General features: G+C 35.8%; 1 protein-coding gene across 1 annotated transcript in view; it reads left to right on the top strand.

Moving 5' to 3' along the window:
- LOC136025463 (uncharacterized) overlaps positions 1 to 24,594 on the top strand; it is a 190,634-nt gene that overhangs the window by 36,617 nt on the left and 129,423 nt on the right. Inside the window, exons 7-12 of the mRNA XM_065701494.1 lie at positions 2,817 to 3,038; positions 4,927 to 5,148; positions 7,469 to 7,690; positions 14,879 to 15,073; positions 17,066 to 17,184; positions 20,139 to 20,289. Coding sequence (XP_065557566.1) covers positions 2,817 to 3,038; positions 4,927 to 5,148; positions 7,469 to 7,690; positions 14,879 to 15,073; positions 17,066 to 17,184; positions 20,139 to 20,289 — 1,131 coding nt within the window. The remainder of the gene's footprint in view (positions 1 to 2,816; positions 3,039 to 4,926; positions 5,149 to 7,468; positions 7,691 to 14,878; positions 15,074 to 17,065; positions 17,185 to 20,138; positions 20,290 to 24,594) is intronic.

Raw genomic sequence — 24,594 nt, forward strand, 5'->3', positions numbered from 1 at the left:
TATATATATATATATATATATATATATATATATATATATATATATATATATATATATATATATATATATATGCCTCCAGGGCATAACTTACAACCCTTGCCCTGAGGGCTGTGGGGGGGTTGACATCCTCAAATACATAATTTCTGGACCTTTCAACTACGTTGAACGAAATGGCTACTTAAAATTTTGATTGGATTTGCTTGGGAAGCGGTGGGCGCGGGAGGGGGGTTAGATGCCCTTCGATAACTTTTGACTATTAAAAAGGACACTAGCCCCTTCAGTTGCCGATCGAGTGAGCGTTTTCTGAAGTTTCCACGACAACTCCTTCGATACGAAGTGCCTGGTCTTAAAAAAAAAAATTATAGAAATAATACATTGTGCCCATATTCCTCTTTACTTAGGCAGCGCTACTGCGCTGCCCATGATCCTACCAAGGTAAATGAAGCTCTCTACTTGATAGATATATTGTTACCCAAGGTCACCTTTTCATCTTCACTTATTTCTATGCTTAGAAACTTAGTCTTCTTAATATTAATTTTCAAACCTATTATAGCACCTGAACTTGCAAAACCTCTAAAAGTTTTTCATTTTGTTCACGCTTTTATCTGGGATGCTTAAATCATTTATATAATCCAAGTCTAGGAAGGTTTCACTTTCCCGTTTGATTCCGTGTTTTTCCATTGCCTTTCCTGTGCTTCTTAATACAAAGTCCATCAAAATGATCCATACAAAGGGGGATAGAACACAGCCCTGCTAAACTCCTGATTTAATACGAAACCAACTACTTTACTCCTTCCTTACTTTAACCGCAGCAGTGTTATTCTTGTACTTAGCATTAATCACTTCAAGTTCAAGTTCAATTTATTAATATAATACGCATAACAAATAAAATACACTGGGATGCCATACAAGGATATGCTTCAATCAACGCTTGCTCATAGTCTGTAAAACTGAGGACTAAAAGATGATTCAGGCAATTCTCAATTATTAACTTAAGAGTGAAAATTTAATAGACATATTCTGTATCATTCCTAAAACTGCACTGTTCTTATCTTAAAACTTTGTCTAAAGCATCTCTAAGTCTAAAAAGTATCATCATAGTAAGTAATTTATTACCTACAGAAACCAGGCTAATGCCTCTGTACCTACCACACTCACTCTGCTCATCTTTTTTATACAAGGTTTGTTTTTCTGAAATCGCTAGGCACTTCCTCTTTTTCAAAAATCGTATTCATAATTATCAGTAACTTATTTTTAACCTCAACCACCATATTTAAGAAACTCGTTTGCCACACCATCAGCACCTGTGGTCTTATTATTTTCTTTATCCTTTTAGTACTGTCACCATTTTTTTCTCACGAAATAAATCTTACTACACATCCAAAATGTCTCAAACTTTTTGATTCTCCTTTATATCTTTTTCTATAACTTTATCACGGTTTAATACATTCTCAAAATTTTATGCCCATCTATCTTTAACTTTTTCCTTATTACTAATTGTGGCCCCGTTCCTATCTTTTATTAAATTTAAAGAAAAAGAAATTTTTTAGATAAAAGTAAGGAGCAGAATTTTAAATTTAAAACGAACAGAAATTATTCCGTATATGAGGGGGTGTGCTACCTCTTCGATTCCTCGCTCTTCACGCTAATGTTTTTTCAACTTTAAAAAAATTCTTATTTAAATTTCATGTTTCCTACCCCTGGGATATGAGAGTTTCTAAGACTCCTAATATGTCCATTTCGAATCGCCTGAATTCGTTAGTCAAAATGCCAATATAATTGTTATTTTTTAATGTTTTAACATTCCATGTTGCAATTTTCATATTGTTTAAATCATTAAAATTATTTTTGCCTCGGGAAAAGCACTAGTCCCAGATCCAGTACAGGACGGAGACTAACGCATCTTCTCAAATCTACACTGAAGGACTTAGAAGCTGTACAGCGAGACGTCCCTGGAATATTCAGTTGAATGGAGGTTCTTTGCAATCCTGGGTCCATCCTGGTTACAATAAGGTTTTCAGCATTTGGCGATGCTCTTCTATCAACAAGAGTCGAAATCTTGCACAGACAATCTCCAGCTAGTACCTCTGACTCATTATATATTCTTGCCAACGAATATTATGCTACTATGAGGAGGCAACCCATTGCAGATAAATTAGATTGGGAGAGGTTTCAGCCCGACAACGCCCACCAAACAGACAAAACCCAGAAGATTTATCCATCAATCAGAATTCAGTACAAATGTTGTGCCGTTTACTAGGATATCATTTTCTTGAAGATGTCTCTTCAAGGTCACCCTGCAGTATGTTAGCCATCACCTTGCTTGGCATGAAGCTTAGCGATATTTACTCCCTTTTACCACGTTGAGGTGAGCTGACGGATTTTCTATGCTACCGAGGAACAGAGGGTCATACTTCGATTCCTAGAACTCTACCATCATCGCTGACATTTCCAGGCTTCGCTTTCTCCTTGCTCCCACCCAGAGTAAAAAATTTGCTTCAAGAAGGCGTCTAATAAATTAAGCGGATCTGAAAACCGAATTCTTCTCTTTGCACTTCTATTATTAATTAAATAAAAAAAGTTTTTTTTTAATGAAAGTAAGGAGCGACATTAAAACTTAAAACGAACAGAAATTAGTCCTTATATGAAATGGGCTGTCCCCTCCTCAACGCCCCACTCTTTGCAGAATAAATGAAATTTATTTGATAACAAATAGACGTAGCTGTTTGCTTTCAATCTTTTACAAAAGAAAGAAAGATAACCAACCAGTCAGGGTTGAATACTTTTAACTAACACTGTGTATTCTATGATTGCAGATACCAAACCTGATATACTGCCATTTGTCAAAACGCAGAATATGGAGGTTTTTCCAGCATCTAAAGACGTGGAGGCTGCAGAAACGTCTCCTGTCTCCAATCAATTTATACTGGACTATCAAGAAGAAACTGATCAAGCAAAACCAGATCTCAGTCGAAGGAAGAAGAATTCCTTCTACGATGAATTCTCTGATTCCAATATAAACAGCATCAGTGACGAAGGTATGGCATAATGAAATTTAATTGAAACAGATAAACTTCGTCTCAACTTCGCTCTCTATAGCTATCTATTTTCCATGTGAGAGAGAGTGATAGAAAGATATATTTATTAAATGTGAAAACAATATTTGTATTAACAGCCACCCCAAGAAGTAAAAAACTTGTCAAAGGGGCTGGCAAAAAATACATTAGAGAATAGTAGAGGACTAACTAAATAATCAAACAGCTAATACAAAGCGTACGTCATATGCGGTACCACAAACCTTGCAGCAAAACATATTCAACTTTACAATGGAAATCATACCCTAAGAGGCTATAATAAGTTATCCAATTATTTGTTTATACCTAGAGGACGATCCGAAATACAAATACTTAGTGGCCTTTTAAGCTTTCTTCAGGTGAATACACGTTTTGAAAATAACAAATACACAATTTTAAATAACTAAATTTAAACATCAAGAGGGGGAGGGGACCAAAATCGGTTGGGAACCAAATGGTCTAAAGCCACATTAATAACACTCATCAAAAATATCAGTGCATTCTCCGTCTTCTTATGCTTCGGGAATCCAAATTGATTAATATTAAAAAAAATAGACTTCTCAAGAAATGGGGTCAACCGAGAACCAAAGCATTTCTAAATAAGACAAAAAATTACTGGTAAAACTGAAACTGGGTGATAATTATTGAGATTATTTCTTCTCCGCCTTTAGAAACCACTGCCACTTTTGCATGTTTCAAACAATCTGGAGACTTAATTTATCGGTAACAATCCTTAATTAATGATGATAAAATATTTGATACAGATGAAAAAATTTTATTTCAGAATTGACGGATAAAACTACGGACTATTTGCCTGGTATTCAAAGTTTTACCTTCAATTTCGTTAAATTTCATGCTAAAATACATTTTCTTAGCCTCACGGAGAAGATCATTCAAATCATCAGGAAAAATACGGTATTTGTACTTTATTCTCATCCGTAGGTTTTAAAGCTTGTAGCTTAAACAATATGTCTCTTATATTTATTTTTATAGAAGATCTATCCGTGGCTTCCTCCCATTATGTTTTCGTCCTTTCATACTTTTAACAACTCCCGCTTCCTTCGCTTTTTCCTATAACTTTTTCATAAAAAAGCGCCGATTTACTATTTGTATCATTTTCCTGTCGAAGCGAGGATATCCAATTAATTTGAACCGTGTTACTATACAGTTTTAGGCTGGCATTTTCATAATAAAAAAACTAAAGCTCTTTCACTCAAGTCAGAAATTACTTGCTTGTGAGTAGACACCTCAAATTCAGCAAAAAAGCCACAGCGACCAGATTCAACATCTACAACAATTCTCGGATATCTAAAAGGTATGCATCAAAATACATTGTTGAAAAGTTTTGTTAATGTCATAGCAACTCTTGTCGGAATATTAATCGTAGGGACTAAACTATAAGATAGAATTAGATTTAACTGTTGAGAATTCGCCGAAGGCTTGATATCTAGCCTGTTGATGTTGAAATCACCTGGAATAAAACATGGTTATTGCTAAATTGCACTTTCTCCAGCTAACATCAAAATTCTCAAAATACATGATCATGAAAATCGAGAGCATAACGATGGCTGTTAACAGATTAGCATGAGTATTAGACACCCTGAGTGAAGTCTTACTCAGTTGCATAGTAATTCCACATGAGCACTCAATATCCCTATTCAGTAAAGCTTTGTTTTCACAATAGATTATCCTTTTTTCCTTGCAAAATAATCCAATTATGAAAGCTATTTAATAGGTAGCTGCTCACAGTACGGCTCCTGAATAAAGAATGTGTTCAAAGATAGAAATAAAGAAAAGCTACACGTCAGGGTTGAATATTTTTAACTAAGCTCTATGTATTTTATAATTGCAGATAGCATAGCTGAGATACTGCCGGCTGTCAAGATGCCGAATATGGAAGTTTTTTCTACATCTTCAGATGTGGAGTCTTCAAAAATTTCTCCTGCTTTCAATCAACTTATACCGGACAATCAAAAGCAAGCTGATCAAAGAAAACTAAATCTCAAACGAAGAAATGAAAATGCCGTCTGCTATGGTTTCTCTGATTCTGATGTAAAGGTTATCAGTAACGAAGGTTTGACATTCATTTTAATATTGGAATAGAGAGGAGAGTCAGAGACACTTTATCCTGAGAGTATGTTTCAAAGAATTGTTTTTTCAAGATAATTAAAACTAGAGGGGGCCAATAAAGGACGTTTATGCCGTCTTAACCCTTCCCTCTTCGTCTTTCTTGTCCGGTTGTCTGACTCGCCCCCTAGATTATTGTACCTTTGTTACTTGTGACTTCTCAGTTGGGCAGTTTTTGAAACGTATTCGAAAGTGACACAATAAAAATGCAAAAGCATTTTGGTTTTACTGATGTTAGAAGAACGAAAAAATGAGTAATTCGTGAAACGAGTAGGATTGCTTTACGTTACTGTTGAATGTGACAGTGATGTCCAAACACTTTACTGGCCTAAATTTCCTGACAAGCTCATAAAAATAAGAATCAATGCTATAAAATCGTAATTAACACTTAAATATTAAAAGCCAAATCATTTGTTATGAACTCAACGGTGATTCAGCTAAACCGGATAGCAACCCAACCGTTTTTTGACTCTTTTTATGCCATTGCACTAGCACCAGTTTAAATTTCTTCATTACTAAAACGAAAATTTAAGGAGGATTCACCATTACGCCATTCAGCATCGACTGCCTTTTTAGGCAGTCGATTTTCAACAAACCTGTTTTTCACCTTAAAATAAACCAATTCAGTGGATCTGAACGACGAATATAAAATTTTTCAATGAATTTTGCACAAAGAAAAACACTTCAAAATTTGTTTTATATGCAATCATTTCTTAAGTTTCATTCTTTTTCCGCTTTATTTTAAAAACTGTGTTTGTTGCTTAATACCTGTGTACCCTATGCGTGTTTTCGGTATTCCTATTTGTGCAATCCTGGGTTTTTAATGTTTCAATGTAATACTATTATTTTGTTTTATTATTGAATAGCTGAAATCACATTACTGTTGAATGTGAAAGTGATGTCCAAACACTTTACTGGCCTAAATTTCCTGACAAGCTCATAAAATTTTTACAGAAATTTTGCAAGAAGATTTTTCTATGAGAAATCATTTCTCGTGGTTTTCTTCTATTTGAGCTTTTTTTGAAAAATTGTTTTGTTGCTTAATGTCTCTGTACCCTCTGCAAATTTATGGTATCTCTATCTATGTAATCCTGTGTTTTTAATGTTTCAATGTATTACTAGTTTGTTTTTTTTTTCAATAACAGAAATTTCAGAAGAGTTTTTCAGAAATTTCAGAAAATTAAAAATCACATACAATATTACATCTCTGATTAAATTATGGGTAAATAGGGTCGTATTTTCTGGCTGCAGACAACACCATTAAGCTATTATTTTATGAACTATTTATTAATTCCAGCAGTGAGTACGATGTTATTAGAAGTATTAAAACAAAACACCAATATTCAACAACAAAAACAAATACATACTGATCCCTACAAAGACTGGGACTAGAAGAGGAGATATATTAAAAATAAACAGGGTTTCCGAATATCTACATGCTTCATATTCATTTACATCTATATCTTCATTTACTTCATCATTTACATCTTCATTATATTTCCTTGACGCATTGAAAATGACAGAAGCCTTTTCAATACTTGCTTTTATCTTCTGCCAAATAAGAGTTGATTTGTACCCGTGCTAAATCCCGGTAATGGTCTGTCGAAACCACCCATACTCCGAGGTTAGTTTCAATAATGAATGAATACCCAAATACCCGAATCCAAATCAATTGACGCTTTGATTTTTGTGAAAAAACTGAATTTAGCTCTATGCTACGATAGTTTTTAAATATACCGATCTCTCTCTCTCTCTCTCTCTCTCTCTCTCTCTCTCTCTCTCTCTCTCTCTCTCTCTCTCTCTCTCTCTCTCTCTCTCTCTCTCTCTCTCTCTCTCTCTCTCTCTAGTGAAAACAGCGCCACCTATCTTACTCTTGAAGATGGCGTCTAGTTGAACTATAGATGTAAACCGTCACTAAGGATTTTATCTTCGTCAATCTAAATTTCTTAATAGATGACAGATTCTGATCCCAATTTTTACATATGGTGTAAATAAAAGTTTTGTGTATCCTTCTTAAGTTTTTGCATTAATCTTCACGAGGTATCATCTATAAAGTTTAGACTTTCATGCTGAAGATGAGTCAACCTTGTTGTGCCATTTTTTTTTTCTCTTAATGTGTAATGGTTTATTTGATTACAGATAGACTTCGCCTCAACTTTGCTCTCTATGAGATGTTTATTTTTCACATATTCAAAGAAAAAATAAAGAAAAGCTTCGTGTCAGAGTTGAATACTTTTAAATAAGCATCAAGTGTTTTATGATTACAGATCCCACAGCTGAGATACTGCCATCTGTCAAAACGCAAAATGTTGAAGTTTCTTTTATATCTGCAGATGGGGATACTGCAAAAATTTCTCCTGTTTCCAATCAACTTGAACTGGATAATCAGGAGCAACCTGATCAAGGAAAACCAAATCTCAGACGAAAGAAGAACAATACCGTCTACTATGAATTTTCTGATTCTGACATAAACGATATCAGTGATGAAGGTATGACATTCATTTTAACATTCGGAATAAAGAGTTGAGGCAGAGATCCCCTTTCCCATAGGTTCTGTTCCGATGCACTGTTTTCTCAAGATAATTGAAAAAAATATTTCAAATAAAAAGAAATTTATGCTATTTTAACCCTTCCTTCCTCTTCATTCTATTCAGTTTTTCTGATCGCACCCCAGAAATATATTGTGCTGATATATTGCCATCTGTCAAAGGACAGTGCAGTTTTCTTCTATATCTTCATATATAGATACTGCAAATAATTCTCCTGCTTTCGATCAACCTAAACCAGACAATCAACAACAAGCTGATCAAGGAAAACCAATTCTCAGACAAAGGAAGAGCAATGTCCTCTACTATGATTTCTCTGATTCTGATATAAACGATGTCAGTGACGAAGGTTTGACTTCCATCTTGACAAACTTGAGCAGAGAGGGGATGCAGGGGGCCTTTTACCTGAGAGTCCGTTTCAAGGATTGTTCTCTCAAGATAATTAAAACTAGAGGCCATATATAAGTTGTGCCAGTATTGTTTTAGCCTTCTCAGTTTGTCAATTTTCGAAACGTTTTCGAAAGTGACATATTAGAAATACAAAGGTATTTTGGTTTTACTAATGCTAGAAGAACAAGAAAATGAGTCGTTCAGGAAACATATAGGATTAATTCATGTTATAAATGAACGTGACAGTTGTATCCGTACACTTGACTGGCGTAAATATCCTGACAAGTTAATAAAAGTAAGAATCAGTGCTGTAGAATCGCAAATAACACTTATATTGAAAGCCAAATCATTTGTCTCATAACTCAACGTTGATTTACCTCAATCTCATAGCAACCCAACCCTTATTTAAATCTTTTCAGGCCATTGCTCTAGCATCAGTTCCTTCATTATTAAAACGAAAATTTAAGCAAGGGTCGACATTAGGCTGATGCCATTCACCATCGCCTGCTTTTTTCGGTCATTTTCAACAAACCTGTTTTTCGTCTTAAGACAGCAAATTCAGTAGATCAGAATTCTCAGTATTAAATTTTTCTATGAATTTTGAAAAACAGAAAAAATCTTATGAGCCATTATTTCTTAGGATTTTTTTTTTTTTTAAATGAATGTGTTGCTTAATGTATCTACTGCATTTTTATTATTGTTTGACAGCTGAAATGCCAGAAGACATTTCAGAAACATACATAAAATGAGAAACTTTGCATGAAAAAAATTAGTAGGGCTGACAACCTGTATGCCTTTTCAAGACCAGAACATAATTTGCTCTGTACTGAAAAATATCAGCGTAAGTATATAAGACCGACAATGCACAATCATTTGTATTGATAATAAAAATAATTTATCTCATCTAGTTGACTCTTAAAAGGGAAATAAAACTTTAAATTTCCAATTAATTTAGCCTCCTTTAAAATTTGTTTAACCACCCCTTCTATAAAAACCTTAAATTTTTCCAATGGGCAAGTAGTATAACTTGTAGCCCTTACCCTGAGGGCCAGAGGGGTTGAGTTGTCATACCGAACGATATAATTACTGGACCTTTCAAATATGCTGAACAAAATGGTAATCTGTCATCCTTTATTAGCAGAACATGTCCTACCCATCTCAACATTTCTTTCATTATAGCTCAAGAAAACGGCTTAGAACCACATTTTTTGAATAGGGTATTGGTGGGAACGTGTTCAGGCGGACAGGTACTCGAAAAAATCTGTAAACAATTCTTCTAGAAAACATCTAACAAATCCTCCTCCATCTTTTGGAGCTCTCGCGTTTCTGAACCATGCTTGACCACCGTTATCACTATAGCTTCCAGTATCCTAATCTTTGTTCGCATAATCATCTTTCCATTCTTCCAAACCTTATTCAACTGTGAAAAAAGACCCCAGGTCTTGGCTAAGTCTAGAATAGTTTTACTTTCCTATTTGATTCCATTCCCTTCCATAGTCTTTGCCATGGTCCTTCGGACAAAGTCCATGATCGATACATAGGGATATAACGTAACCCTGCTGAACTATTGATTATACGAATACGAAAACAGCCTAATTTCCTATCGTAGCTACAGTTACGAGTTCAAATTGACACCAGTTTTCTTCTTATTTTTGATAAGATTTTTTTTCTTTTTTTATTGGTTTGAAGTTTTTATTCCGAAGTTCTCATAATTTACAAGCAAAAAAAAATATTCAAAATAGCGCAAAAGAATGATTCAAAATAATTTCTAAAGAGTTTAAAACTTACACCATCACATTTTCGTGGAGAGGATTTGAGTTCCACTTTTAGGGTTTCAGGTACGCAAAGTCTTTATGTCAAAGGCACCCTAATGGGGGGGGGAAGAGTTTGTAATTTGTGTTTTGTGGAAAATGAGGATATAGCCATAAATAGACCAGGAAACAATATCTTACGATCAGTAAATTCAGCCGATCAACCTTTGTCACGTGGACGTTGGTAAGAGTCCTGAAACAAGTTGACAAACGTTTACTTTAATCAGAGAAAATTTGCTTTAAATAGGTAACATGAGCCACTTGAAAATGGGCTAAAAAAACTGTATTTCCGACTTAAAACCACCAGGGTCATTTCTATAAATGACCTAGATTTGCATCTATTTGAACTCACTAAATTTTGCAGCAAAACAACGAAAAAATAGCAGACATTACAGAGGATGAAGATACATTTCCTTTTAAGCTTGTCAACAGGAAACAGATATGCTATTTAAAAATCTCTCAGAATTGTATGAAAAAAATATAAGACTGAAAATGAAAATGTCGATTGCCTTAAAAGTTTCAGGGATTTCTCCAAGAATCAAGAGGACTTTAGGGATGTAAATCGAAAAAATTATATTTTCATAGGTGACGGAACAATAGCCAAAAGCTTTTTGTTGCTTATTGTCTCATAACGTACAGACGCTAGTTTTTGAGTGAAATGAACCGTCTACGACAACAATAAGCTAGAGACACTAGACGTTCAAATGAGCCACAAACCTGAGGCTTCTGCCTCTAATTCTCTGGTTCACCCATGCCCGAGCTAAGAAACTGACTATGAATAAAATGGTTGGCTCAGTCTTTAGTGACCAGAATTGGCCCTGAAGTCCCTTGGCAAAAGGGAACAAAATGCAAAAAACATGAACCGTTAATGGCATCGAAAATTTCTTGAATAAATACTAAAAATGTATAAAATATTGCAACTATTGGGCATGAAAATTGATTATAAGATTTACCAAAGATTAACCGGATTGAATATTAAGGAAAAATGGTTTTAACATTTTATTGTCCAAATTCACTTAAATATAAAAAAAAAGCCTGCAACTAGAACAATTTTCAAACAGTTCGTGGTAACGAACTGTAAGTAAGGAGCGACCCGGCTCAATAGTAACCAAAACTCTAAAAAACGGAACTTTGATACCAATAGCTACATCAAACGAATCGCATTTTAATGCTGATTTTAAATATATAAGTTTCTACCCATCAAAAGTTACGAGCCTGAGGAAATTTGCCCTATTTTAGAAAATAGGGGAAAACACCCCCTAAAATTCATAGAATCTTAACGAAAATCACACCAACAGATTCAGCGTATCCATGCTCATATCTACAAAAATTTGGAATTTTGTATTTTTTGCCAGAAGACAAATCACGGATGCGTTTTTGTTTTTTTTCAGGGGTGATCGTAACGACCCAGTGGTCCTAGAATTTTGCGAGAGGGCTCATTCGAACGGAAATGAAAAGTTCTAGTGCCCTTTTTAAGTGACCGAAAAAGTTGGAGGGTACCTAGGCCCCCTCCCACGCTTTTTTTCCCAAAGTCATCGGATCAAAATTCTGAGATAGCCATTTTATATAACATAGTCGAAAAACCTTATAATTATGTCTTTGGGGACGACTTACTCCCCCACAGTCCCCGTGGGAGGGGCTGCAAGTTACAAATTTTGACCAGTGTTTGCATATATTAATGGTTATTGGGAAGTGTACAGACGCTTTCAGGGGGTGTTTTGGTTGGAAGGGGAGTTGAGAAGAGGGGGCTATGTGGGGGAAACTTTCCATGGAGGAATATGTCATGGGGGAAGAAGATTTCCATAAAGGGGGTGCAGCATTTTCTAGCATTATTTAAAAAACAATGAAAAAATAAATATGAAAAAGTTTTTTTCAACTGGAAGTAAGGAGTAGCATTAAAACTTAAAACAAACAGAGAATATTAGGCATATAAGGGGTTCACCTCCTCCTAATGCCTCACTCTTTACGCTAAAGTATTTTTAGTAATTTCATTTATATATTATACGGCCTTTGTGATTCAGGGGACAAAATTTATGCTTTAGTCTAAAGAGCGAGGTATTGACGAGTGAGCGAAGCCTCTCATATACGTAATAAAAACATACGAATATTGAAGTTTGTTACGTAAGCTAATTCGTAAGTTACGTTTATCTTTTACTAATGAAAACGTTCGTAAAGAACTAAAAGTTCTAGTTGCCTTTTTATGTACCCAAAAAATTGAAGGGCAACTGGGCCTCCTCCCCCTCCTTTTTTCTCAAAATAGTTCGATCAAAACTATGGGAAAGCCATTTAGCCAAATAAATAAATATGCAAATTTCGCTTTAATTATTCATCTGCGGAGAGTCGAAATCAAAACATGGGTTAACTAAAAAACGTTCAGTAATTAAATAAAAAAACACGTTTTTTTAACTGAAAGTAAGGAGCGACATTAAAACTTAAGACGAACAGAAATTACCCCGTATATGAAAGGGGCTGCTCCCTCTTCAACGCCCTGCTCCTTACGCTATAGTTTTTACTGTTTTAAAAAGTAGAGTTGAGAGAAAGAGTCAAACTTTAGCGCAAAGAGCAAGGCGTTTAAGAGGGAGCAGCCCCTTTCATATACGGGATAATTTCTGTTCGTTTTAAATTTTAATGTTGCTCCATACTTTCATTTAAAAAACTTTTTTTTTTATTTAATAATATTATAAAGCTAAAGCTGAAAGCGCGAAGTTTTCATAAAATATTGTCTAACTATTCAAGAATACCATCTATGGGACATTTGCCCCATGCGTTCATGTGTAGTAGTAGTAGTAGTAGAACAATTTTATTAGAAAAAAACATTTCTTAATCAATAGCACAACATAAGCGAAGCTTGCGAGGCTGTGCTAAATTTAAAGAAAAAAAAGAGACAATATGGAGAATAAGAAGTTATGGAGAATGAGACCATATACCAAGATCAACAAAAAACAAAAAAAACATAAACAATACACTCCCTTGCGTGACCCCAAGACAACAGCAAAAAAAACAAAAAAAAATACATAAATATTACAAATGAATAAGCTATGTAAAATTTATATTAGTTAATCAGTTTCAAAAGCATACCTACCGAGCAACTCCACACGTAAATCAGACTTAAACTGGTCAAGGCTACCTATTTCCTTGATATCTATACTCAGTTTATTCCAAAGTTTTGAAGCTCTGTAAATAAGTGAAAAAGAAGACCTACTTGAAACTAATCGAGGAACCTCAGTATTACCTCGTATCCGAGTATTGTGGTGGTGAACATCAGACCTCTCACAAAATATTCCTGTAAAACAATCGGGAAGGCTACCTCTGTAATACCTATATATAAAAATCAACGTATAAAAATCACGTAATCCAGCTGCAGGCATTATATTTAAATCTCTATACATAGACCTCAAAGACTCCTGATTCCCAACACCACAAAAAACTCGGACAGCATTATTCTGGATCACACGGATTGGATGAACTATCGAAGGGAAAGTACCAAGCCAAATCGACGAGCAATACAAAATGTACGGGTGAATCAGGGAAAAATATAACAATCGTAGAACATTTGGGGGGAAAATATGTTTTAATTTGCGCATCATACCTAAGTTACGTGACAATATTTTCGAAACTGACTTCACATGATCTTTAAATGATAGTGTTTCATCAACATTGATTCCGAGGTATTTGGTGAATCTTGTTCGTTTAATAATTCCCCGCTCCGAAATTATTTCCGTAAACCAAGGGTAAAAATTCGGAGATCGAGAGGAAATAACAAAATTTGACTTATCTATATTCAGGTCAAGGTGGTTTATTTTAAGCCATGTACATATCCTGCTCATTGCTGCATTTATCGTTGACATGAGCAGTTCTTCTGTAGTTTTTAGTATATCAACATGAAGTATTTATGTACTTACAGTATTTATTGTATTTACAACATGTAAATACAACATTTAGTATATCAACATGAGCAGTTCTGTGTAGTTTTTAGTATATCAAGCACATCAAAATGCAAGTGAATAAAGTTTAAACATTAAATTGACAAAGCAGGATAATTGGCCTTGACAAATATTTAAATAAAAACAGTTATCCAAATATAAGCATAAAAATATTAAAACGAATAGAAATTATTTCGCTTATGAAAGGGGTTGTTTCCTTTTCAACCCGCTGCTCTTTACGTTAAAGTTTGTAGTGCTTTGAGAAAATTTCTTATTTCAAGTCAACAGCCCTTAGATTTTAGCAGTCGTTTTTAGATAGTTATAACAAAAAGTTAGCTTCAGAGCAAAGGGCAAGGGATGAGAAGAAACTTATTTTTATTTACACCTCTAAGATCTGTAACTCAGGATTTATTATACAAATCCCTTATATCTTCTACCACGCTTAAAGCGTCAAAGATAACGTCAAATTGTTTCTAACGTGCTGTTAAATTTACGGAATGGATTGACAGATTGAGGATTATGGAAATTTGGAATTGTTCTGGAATGTAGTTCCTTGATCTTATGAAATGTTAATCAATTTAGCTGCAAATAGGATATTATAAGATTTTAAAAAAAAAACGAATAAAACGTTCAACTACAAATGCTTAGCACTGATTCTTGCTAAAACTTCACGACTTGTAGAGGAAATCTATTACAAATAAGTATCCATTCTGAATTTTACATTTGGTTGAAATAGTATATGCGTTTATACTTCTTGAGTCATTATGCAACTCTTAACAAAGTTCTATCAATTCAGTTTTGACCTTGATGTTGAAGATCAGTCACCCTAGTTGTAATATTTTTATCTTTTAGTGAATAATAAGAAAAAATTCGTAACAGATATATTCGCTTCAAGCTTACCTCCCTTTTAGCTGTTTGTTTTGCATGCGTTCAAAAAAGAAAAAATGAAAACCTACGTGCCTTGATCGAATGATATTAACTAAGCATCATTTATTTTATGATTGCAGATACCGCAGCTGATATGGTCACATCAGTTGAAGCTCAGAACATGGATGTTTCTTCTGCATCTGTAGCTGTGGATACTGTAAAAATTTCTCCTGTCTTGAATTACATAATGCTGGGCAATCAAAAGCGACCTGATCAAGAAAGGACGGATCCCAGACTAAGTAAACCATGCCGAATAAAGGGTATCAGTGACGAAGGTATGAAATTTATTTTAAAACGTATTTGCAGAGAGGAGAGGCAGGGATCTCTTTTGCGATTGAGTCTGCTCCAAAGGACTGTTTTCTCAAGATAATTAAAGCTAGAGTCCCAGTAATGAACTTTTTGGGGCTTTTTAACCCTTCCCACCTCGTGCTTGTCTCTAATTTTTCTGAATTCATCTCCTAGAATTTTGGCTTTGTTGGCTTATGTTATTTCGATCTTCTTAGTTTTGGAGTTTTCGAAACTTATTCAAAAATAACACAATGGAAAAAAAAGGGATTTTTGAGTTAGTGATGCTAGATAAACCGGGGAAAATGAGCCTTCCTGGAACCAAATGTGACCGCTTCACGTTACAATATCACGTGACAGTGATGTCCAAACGCTTGTCTTGTTTTCACTGATACGCTCATAAGAATCAACACTACTAAAAATCAAGTTACTTCTTTTTTGGCAGCGAAATTGTTTGTTACGATTCACCATTTTATGCTGTTAGCTGTAAAAAAAAAAGAATTAAAATCAAGTAGTTGTGGGCATCAGGCCATAGCTAATTGTAGAAAAAGCCAAGACAGATAGTCCGATTGAGTGAGAGGCAAATATGGCATAAGCCCTTATTAGGATTGTATAAAAATGATGTCAGTTTATTTGTTAATAGATAAGTCTATCTATCATCCGTCCATGCGTCATTCCTTGGGCAGAACTAAGATAGTCACAGAACCTATAGTTTTCTAAATGTTTGGTTAAATGGCACGGGTAAACAGCGGGAGCAAGTTTGACTCTCTTATTGGACCAATACTGGTTTCTTAGCTTCTAGAAAGGCATGTCCGCCTAGAGTCTCAGGCAGGTTGACAAAGAATTTAGAATTGACACAGGACCGTTAATTTGCGTGGAATGACAGGCAAACAAGCGTCTAAAGCCAAATTGGACCCATCCGCAATGAGTGTAAAAAAAAATCTAAATGAAAGTATAAAACAACAATGATTTTAGAGAATTGTGACACAAGGTTATGCTTCTGCGCAAAAGGCAAAGGCTGAGGAGAGCAGCCTCTCTCACATACGGAATAATTTCTGTTCTCTTTAAGTTTTAATGTTGTTCCTCTCTTTCGTTTGGAGAAAATTCTGTTTTTTTATTTACTCCCCGTAAGATGTATCACTCAGAAACTTCGTGCACAAATCCCTTGTATCGTCCACCACGCTTAAGGTGTCTTTGCTAATGTTCCAAATTAAAGTTCTAATTTTTCCCTCTAAGATTACAAGGTGCATAATATTTTGAATCTTCTGACTGCAAAATGCTAGTCATTATTTGCGCAAAACTTGTTCTATGGATACACACTTCTTCCGCTTGATAACTGAAATCTTCCGCAAGTTTCTAGGTTTAACCACAATTTGAACCTTGCTTCATTGTCAGTTCATCCCAGTGGAAATTCGGCAAATTGACCGTTTTCTTATTTCGCCAGGTGCCTAACATAAAAAAGAGACAGTAAAAGATTGTTTGATTATGAAAAAATTGTAAAATTTTATACCAACAAAACACTTTTAGCCGAGAAAGTTTAAACGCTGCTCGTGCACTGCCTATAATGGAATAATAAATTAATGGGTCTGGGTTATCGCTGGAAGTGTGCAAATGGTTGCAGACAACTGGTTGCTAAAAACGAAATCAATATTTAGGGTTTAATGTAGTTCGTGTAACAGAATCCTTGATCGGTGAGCCTAGCCTTTTGTCTACGATTTAAGGCGTCAAATATTCGAATATGCTGCTAGTGCTTGTGAATAAACTTTACTACACTTGCTGCTGAGAATACATTGATTTAGTATTGTATTCCAATTTTAATTTGTATACTAAAAAAGTGCACGAAAACAAGTTCGAGCAAATATTTTGTGCCGTCTAAGGTGGGTTGCTATCATTCATCAGTGTGGCATTATGGTGTCATCGGATGATTGTTATGAGTTGAATGTGTGGCTATTGTATTGTTAATCTCTATTTTTATATTCTAGAACGAATTCAAAGCCTCAACGGATCCACAAGTTCTAGTAAAAATCTTGTTATGTGCAAGGTGTGTGGAGATAAAGCATCGGGTCTCCATTATGGCGTCACAACATGTGAAGCTTGCAAGGTAAATAAACTTAGTAAAATATTGTATTTTTATTTATTTACCAACTTTTCAAAGAAGACAAACAGATTCAAGGTCATGTTGTTGAAACAAGTTGAGACAAAGTGTTGTCTTTGAAATTTCAAAAAGGGCTCATTCGTTTGGAAATTGAGAGGACTAGTGCCCTTTTAATAGGTGAAAGTAAATAGAGAGGAAATACCCCCCCCCTCCCTACGCCCATCATTTCCCCAAACATTTTTGATCAAAGTTTTTAGATAGCCATTTTGTTCAACATTGTTGAAAGGTCCGGAAATTATGTCTTTGAGGATGACAAACCCCACGGTCCTCACAGCAAGGGTTGTAAGCTATGCCCTGGGGGCATGTAAAGTTATATAGAAAGCGTGGTCATATAAGCTTCGAAGGGGTCTATTTGGATTGATAATCAGAAGCTCTAGTGGAATTTGTTAGGAGTCAAAGTTATCGGTGGGCAGCTCCTCCTCCTCCTCCTCCCCCCGCAAACACACGTTGTATCTTCCCGAAATGTATCAAATAAAAATTTTGAGATAGCCATTTTCTTGAAAATAGTCCAAATATCTTATAACAAGGCTTTTTTATAAGTGGCCTGAGGAGAGGGTAAGTCATGTCCTTGGGGTAAATAAAAAATTTTATGGAATGGTTGTTTGTATAAATTTTAGATGGGGCTAATTTGACTTAAAATTGAAAGTTACAGTGCCCCTTTTAAGAGTCGAAAGTGATTTGAGAGCAGCCAGCCCCCCCCCCCTCCGTCTCATCACTTCCCCAAAGACATCCCATCAAAATTTAGATAGTATTTTTGTCCATTGTGGTTGAAGGGTCCGGAAATTATGTCTAAGAACACACCCCTACCCCCGCAGCCCTCAAGGCAAGGGTCGGAAGTTATGTCCTTGGGGCATATAAGGTTTTTTATAAAAAGGGCGGTCGTACATACTTCGGAGAGGACTCATTTGAATAGTAAATAGAATTTCTAATGTCTTTTTAAGAGTCAAAGAGATCAAAGGGCAGCTATCCCCCTCCCCCCACACGTCGTGTTTTTTTGAAATGCATCCAATAGAAATTTTGAGACAAAAATTTTATTTGAAATAGTGCAAAGATCACATAACAAGGCTTTTTAAGTTGATGAAAGCCACCAGAGCCTGGTGGCGAGGGTTGTAAGTTATGCTGCGGGGTATTTTAACTTTTTATGGAAGTGATGGTTCTTTAACTTTAGAAGAGGCTCATTTGGTTGAAAATTGGGAGTTCTAGCTCTCTTTAAGAGTCAAAAGTAATGGAGGCCATTCAAACCGCCTCCACAACAACCTCTCTTTTCACCGAATGCGTTTAATTAAAATTATTATATAGCGATTATGTTGAAAATAGTCCAAAGAACATATAATAGTGCCTCTAGGGTTAACACAACTCCTAGCGCCCTAGGGATAGGATTGTAAATTGTGCCATGGGGGCATATACGGTTTTTATGGAGTGGGCCGTTGTATAAACTTCAGATGGGGCTTATTTGATTTGAATTTGGAAGTTATAATGTCCTTTGTAAGAGTCAAAGTGGATTTTGGAGCAACCAGCCCCCAACCCCCTCCACGCTAAATATTTCTCTTAACACCTTCAATCAAAATTTGAAGATAGTAATTTTGTTCTTCGTAGTTGAAGGGTCCAAAACTTTTGCCTCTGAGGAAGATACCCCCCGCGCTCAGATACCCAGAGCTCTCAGGGCAAGGGTTGTATGTTATGCCCTGGAGGCATATAAGTTTCTTATAGAAAGGGTGATCGTATGTGCTTTTAGGGAGCTCAATGGATTTGTAACCAGAAGTTCTAGTGCCCTTTTTAAGAGTTGAAGTGAACACAGCACAGCTACCTCCCCCACACACACACGTACACCCAAACACACGTCGTGTTTTCCCGAGATAAATCCAATAGAAATTTTTTGATAGTTCTTTTATTCCAAAGAGTTTAAAGATCATATAACAAGGCTTAGGGCTGATAGAAACAACCAGAGCATGAGGGTGAGGGTTTTAGGTTATGCCCGTGGTACATTTAAGGTCCTTATGGAAGGCATACTTGTACAAACTTTAGATGTGGCTCATTTGGTTGAAATTGGAAATTCTAGTTCCCTTTAAGAGTCAAAAGTGATGGAAGTTAACTTGCACGCTCCCTCCCTCCCCCCAACTACCCGTCTTTTCACCAAACGCATCTGATTGAAATTGTGCTATGGCTATTTTGTTTAAAATAGTCCATAGAACACATAACATTGCCTCCAGGCTTGGCACAACCCCCAAAGTCCTGGGGCAAGAGCATTAAGCTATGTCCTTGGAGCATATAAGGTTTTTATAGAGTGGGTGGTCGTGTTAAATTCAGTTGGGTCTCATTTGATTTTAAACTGGAAGTTCTAGTGCCCTTTTTAAGAGTCAAATTGATTTGAGAACCACCCCCCCCCACCCCTTACGTTCATCATTTCCCAAAACAAACATCCAACTAAAGTTTTGAGACCCCCCTACCCCCCGATGTTTCAGGCCAAGGGCTGTAAGTTACGCAATTTGTTCATTGTTTTCATATAGTTTATGTTATTGAGAAAACGTATGCATGTTTGACTTCTACTTTCCCAAAATACTAAGGGCATTAAGATTTGTCTTTCAGGGAATGCTAAGGTGAGTGTTAATCTAAATCAAAACATGTTATGTGTGTATGGTTGTATAAAGGGTGTAACTCAGGAATGACTGAGTGTAATAGTTTAATTGACTGAAGTCAAACTATCTTTTATTATTGTGGTTCAAATCCTATTTTCCAGACAGGCATGTACACAATATTTTTGAAAGGTTAGGGGAGGGGTCATCCATTATGCCACGAATGCGTTTGGCTAAAAAATTAGTAAAATGAACCTTTGTTTCGTGAATTTTCTTGCTCCCCTGAATTAAGCGTCAAATGATATTTTAATCATATTTCAATTTCAGGTGTTTTTCCTAAGGAGTATACTAAAGCAGATTAAATATACTGAAGCAGATTGCCTAAGGGAAGGAAAATGCTTAGTAATGCGGCTGAACCGAAGCGAATGCCAGTTTTGTCGATTCAAGAAATGCCTTGCTGTTGGAATGTCTAGAGACTGTAAGTGATTTTATCCTTAGTGACTTTTTTTAAGAAGCCGGATTGGCTTCTATCTAATACTTCCATACAGAATAAGCCCTTGTCACTTCATCTGTTCGTCACTTTCGTCGCTACTTATGCAACTCCAACTGACCGATTTCAGTTCTGCAAAATTGCATGGATTGATTCTCATCTGTGTTGCCAAACAGGCATGTAGACAGTAATCTTTATTCAGGGGCCGATAATAAAAAATAGCTAATTTTATGTGAGAATTGGGATAAGAATGCACCTGAAAATTCAAAAATTTCTAATGGGTCCGAGCCCACGCCCCCCTCTTTACGTCTTATATGCTGGATGGGCGTATTCGGGTGCTTCTTTGAGTTGGTTGCCCTCATTTTAAAGTCAATTTTGTATGAAAAACTATATATTTGGCAGGTTCTTGTTTTACAGTTGGTACCTTCAGTACTCTGTCATTTGTTTTCTTTTGCCACGCACTGCTGCCCACACTGTGCTCCCCACTAGACTTCTGGTAACAGTGATTCTTATTAACAGTAAATTTTTAAAATTTAATTTTTGTCCGTTTTAAGTTTTAATGTTGCTCCTTATTTAACTAAGAGTTTACGGGTAATTGTTTATTTTCTTTTTTCTTTTATGGCACTTGGTATTTACCAAGTGACATATAGTGATCGCAATTTCTGTCTGTCTGAGCAATTTACAATACCGAACAAGAAGGGACAACAGGAACACTGTATTTGCAAGTTTATCTTTGTAATAATTGCCAATAAACAAAGCAGCAAAATCGATAACTCTAGTACCGAGTCTAATTTTAGCTTCTGACATCGTCACAAGTGCCATATGAGCTCTTGGCTCTTGTTTGTTTTATTATTTTTTTTTCCAGGGTGATCGTATTGCCCCAGTGGTCGTAAAATGTCGCGTGAGTGCTCAATCTAACGGGAATTAAATGTTCTATTACCTTTTTTAAGTGACCAAAAAAATTGGAGGGCAACTAGGCTCCCTCCCACGTTTATTTTTTTCCCAAAGTCATTGGATCAAAATTTCGACATTTTGTTCAGCATAGTCAAAAAATCTAATAACTTTGTCTTTGAGGACGACTTAATCCCACACAGTCCCCGGGGGAAGGGGTGCAAGTTATGAACTTTGCCCATTGTTTACATATAGTATTGGTTATTGGGAAGTATACAGACGTTTTCAGAAGGATTTCTTCTGTTGTCTGAGGGGCTGGGGAGGGTGGTTACGTTGGAGGATCTTTCCATGGAGTAATTTATCATTGGGGAAGAGAATTTCCATGAAGGGGGTGCTGGATTTTCCAGCATTATTTAAAAAAGGAGAAATTAAATATAAAAACAAGTTTTTTCAACTGAAAGCAAGGAGCAACGTTAGAACTTAAAACGAACAGAAATAATTACGTATATGAGGGGGTTCGTCCCCTCCTCAATATTAAAGATTTGGAACCAAATTTGAACTTTAGTGTAAAGAGCGAGATATTGATGAGGGGGTGAACCCTTTCATATACGATATAAAAAAATACAAATATAGAAATTGGTTACGTAAGTTAATTCGTAACTTTCATATATTTATTACTAATAAAAACGTTTGTAAATAAAATTAAAAGTTCTATTGGCCTTTTTGAGTAACCAAAAAAAATTGAATTGCACCTAGGCCCCCTCCCCCGCCCACTTTTTTCTCAAAATAGTCCTATCAAAACTTTGAGAAAGTCATTTAGCCAAAAAAAAAGCAAAAATTAATGTGCAAATTTAGTTTTAATTATTCATGTACGATGAGCCAAAATCAAATCCTGCATTAATTCAAAAACGTTCAGAAATTAAATTAAAAAAAAGTTTCTTTTTAACTAAAAGTAAGGAGAGACATTGAAACTGAAAACGAACAAAAATTATTCCGTGTATGAAAGGGACTGTCTCATCCTCAACGCCCCGCTCTTTACGCTAAAGTTTGACTTTGTCACAGTTCTACTTTTTAAAACAATAAAAAACTTAAGCGTAAAGATCGGGGCGGTGAGGAAGGGACAGCCTGTTTCATATACGGAATAATTTCTGTGCGTTTTAAGTTTTATTATCGCTCCTTACTTTAAGTTAAACAAACTTTTTTTTTACTCAGCTATTAAAGATGACAGTCTCTGTCTTGGATGTGCTTAGCTACAGTTGTTTTTTTTTTTTTTCTATTCTCAGTAAGCTTCAGCTAAATTCACGAGAATTTAAAGCTTTGCTGACTTAGCCACAAAAGCCGTTTCATCAACGAACAGTAAACAAGAAAATAAAATGTTTGCTAGTGAGACAGCCGGGTCCCATATCTATTCAAGGTACTCTGCCAAGTCATTCCTATATAAAGGGAAGAGCTTTGGTGACAGCGTTCCTCCTTGACGGACTCCTTTGAAGGTTATGAATAGCCTATATCCACCTTGTTTAGCAACTATAACCACAGATAACGTAATCTCATACATACTAATTAACAATTTAATAAAGGGCCTAGGTAGCACTATCTTAACTAAGTGACAAAATAAATTAGGCCTATCAATGCTATTATATGCTTCCTCAATGTTGAGGCCAGTGACATGTAGCTTACCGTTTTCCCTGCAGTATTTCCCCATGAGAGCTTGAAGTATAAAAACCCAGCCACTTATTTAATACCCCTTTCGACATCCATCATGAGTCTCCATTTTAATGTTACCCCTATCTAGCTAGTACCCTAATCTAGCATCCAAAACCTTTTCCAAGAACTTACTAATAGTTAGTGCTTGGCTCATTGGGTGATAATTACTATGCATCATGTGGTCACCCTTTTTTAAATAACGGCTCTAAAATCGTTATATTCCATGCTGTGACCATCTGCACGAAACTAGGACCGTATTGAACAAACTTTAGAGAACTGGCAATAGGGGTCTTATAAGTTTTTTATACGTAACAGAGGGGATTTCTTCGTTACCTTGAGAAGATCCTCCACTGTGACTCTTAATACTTTTCTTCAACTCCACATCCTCTACAGTGACTTTGTTGCCTTTTCTTCAACTCTTTCTCAGGTATCTCCTGTATGAGCTGAGAGAGGGAATTTTATTAATAACTGAATCAATCGACTCTACACACACTTACCGATAAATGGGTGGGGTAGCTAAGTCCTTTTGACCCTCCAAGTTTTTGAAATATGTCGGCCAGGAATTAACTCCTGGGACCACCCTTGACTGGTCATGTGGCACACGCAAGGACTTCTAGAGTTCTTGCATATCGGTTGATTTGTAGGCTTGAAAACAATCGTCTTGTTCTTTAATTTGATATAAAAGTTTCTTCTTTTTCACTGAAGCCTTGTGATGGTTTTTAGCTAAACTAAGTTCTAATAGGGCTTCATGTCGTTCATCTGACCCTGTTGCATGTTTATCGTCTTCAATAAACTAGTTAGGTGTACCTTGCTGAGTTTACACTCTTCATCAAAAATGCCATTTTTGGCGGTATTAGTTTCAGGACCCGACCAACCTCTTATGAGGAAATTACGTAGTGAGACTGCAACTATATTGGGGTCCAAAGAACTGTTACTTAAACCCTTTAATTTATTCAAAAAATTTTTTGAGCAAAATCGATTTTCAAGCGTTTTTGTTTCTTCCCCAGTCCAATCCTGGCGTCACAGACTTGATTGAGATTTAAAACTAAATTGAAAGTAATGTGTACATGCAGGTTGTCAGACTGACGTAACAGCAGTATCTCAGGAGTGGCTGTGGGTATTACGTTGATACTTTCAGGGTACTACTACTATCATTGCTACTACTACTGCTACTAAAGAACTAAACCAAAAGTTTCAGCGCATCTGAGTCGTCAAAAAGGTATAAAAGCGACACTGAAAAGGTATGACAGAAGCGTTTCTAAGTTGAAACTTTCAATTAAAGTTGATGGGGACGTAAATCTTGGTCAAAACGCACCGTTTATAACAAGATTGTCAGTTTTGCGTCTGTCCAATATACCTGGAACAGCTAAGGTTATTAAGTTGAAATTGTCAGGCCGCGTTATGGGGATGTTAAACTAAACAAGAAGACACTGTGTCCATCGAAAATTGTTAAATGGGCGTATCTGCGATATCTCAGGGATGGCTAGGGGTGGTAAGTTGAAATTATCTGGGCATGTTGGTGAGGATTTTGAACTAAATCAAAAGAAACCATGTGCATTAAGATTGTCAAAAAGTCGTACCTGGAATGACCAGTATTACGTCGAAATGTTGGGGAATTGCTGAGGTGAATATTAAACTAAATCAAAACACTATGAGCTTTCAGTTTGTTGAAAGGTCGTATCAACAATATCTGAGGAG

The sequence above is a fragment of the Artemia franciscana genome, chromosome 3 (genome assembly GCF_032884065.1).
Source record: "Artemia franciscana chromosome 3, ASM3288406v1, whole genome shotgun sequence".
NCBI lineage: Eukaryota > Metazoa > Arthropoda > Branchiopoda > Anostraca > Artemiidae > Artemia > Artemia franciscana.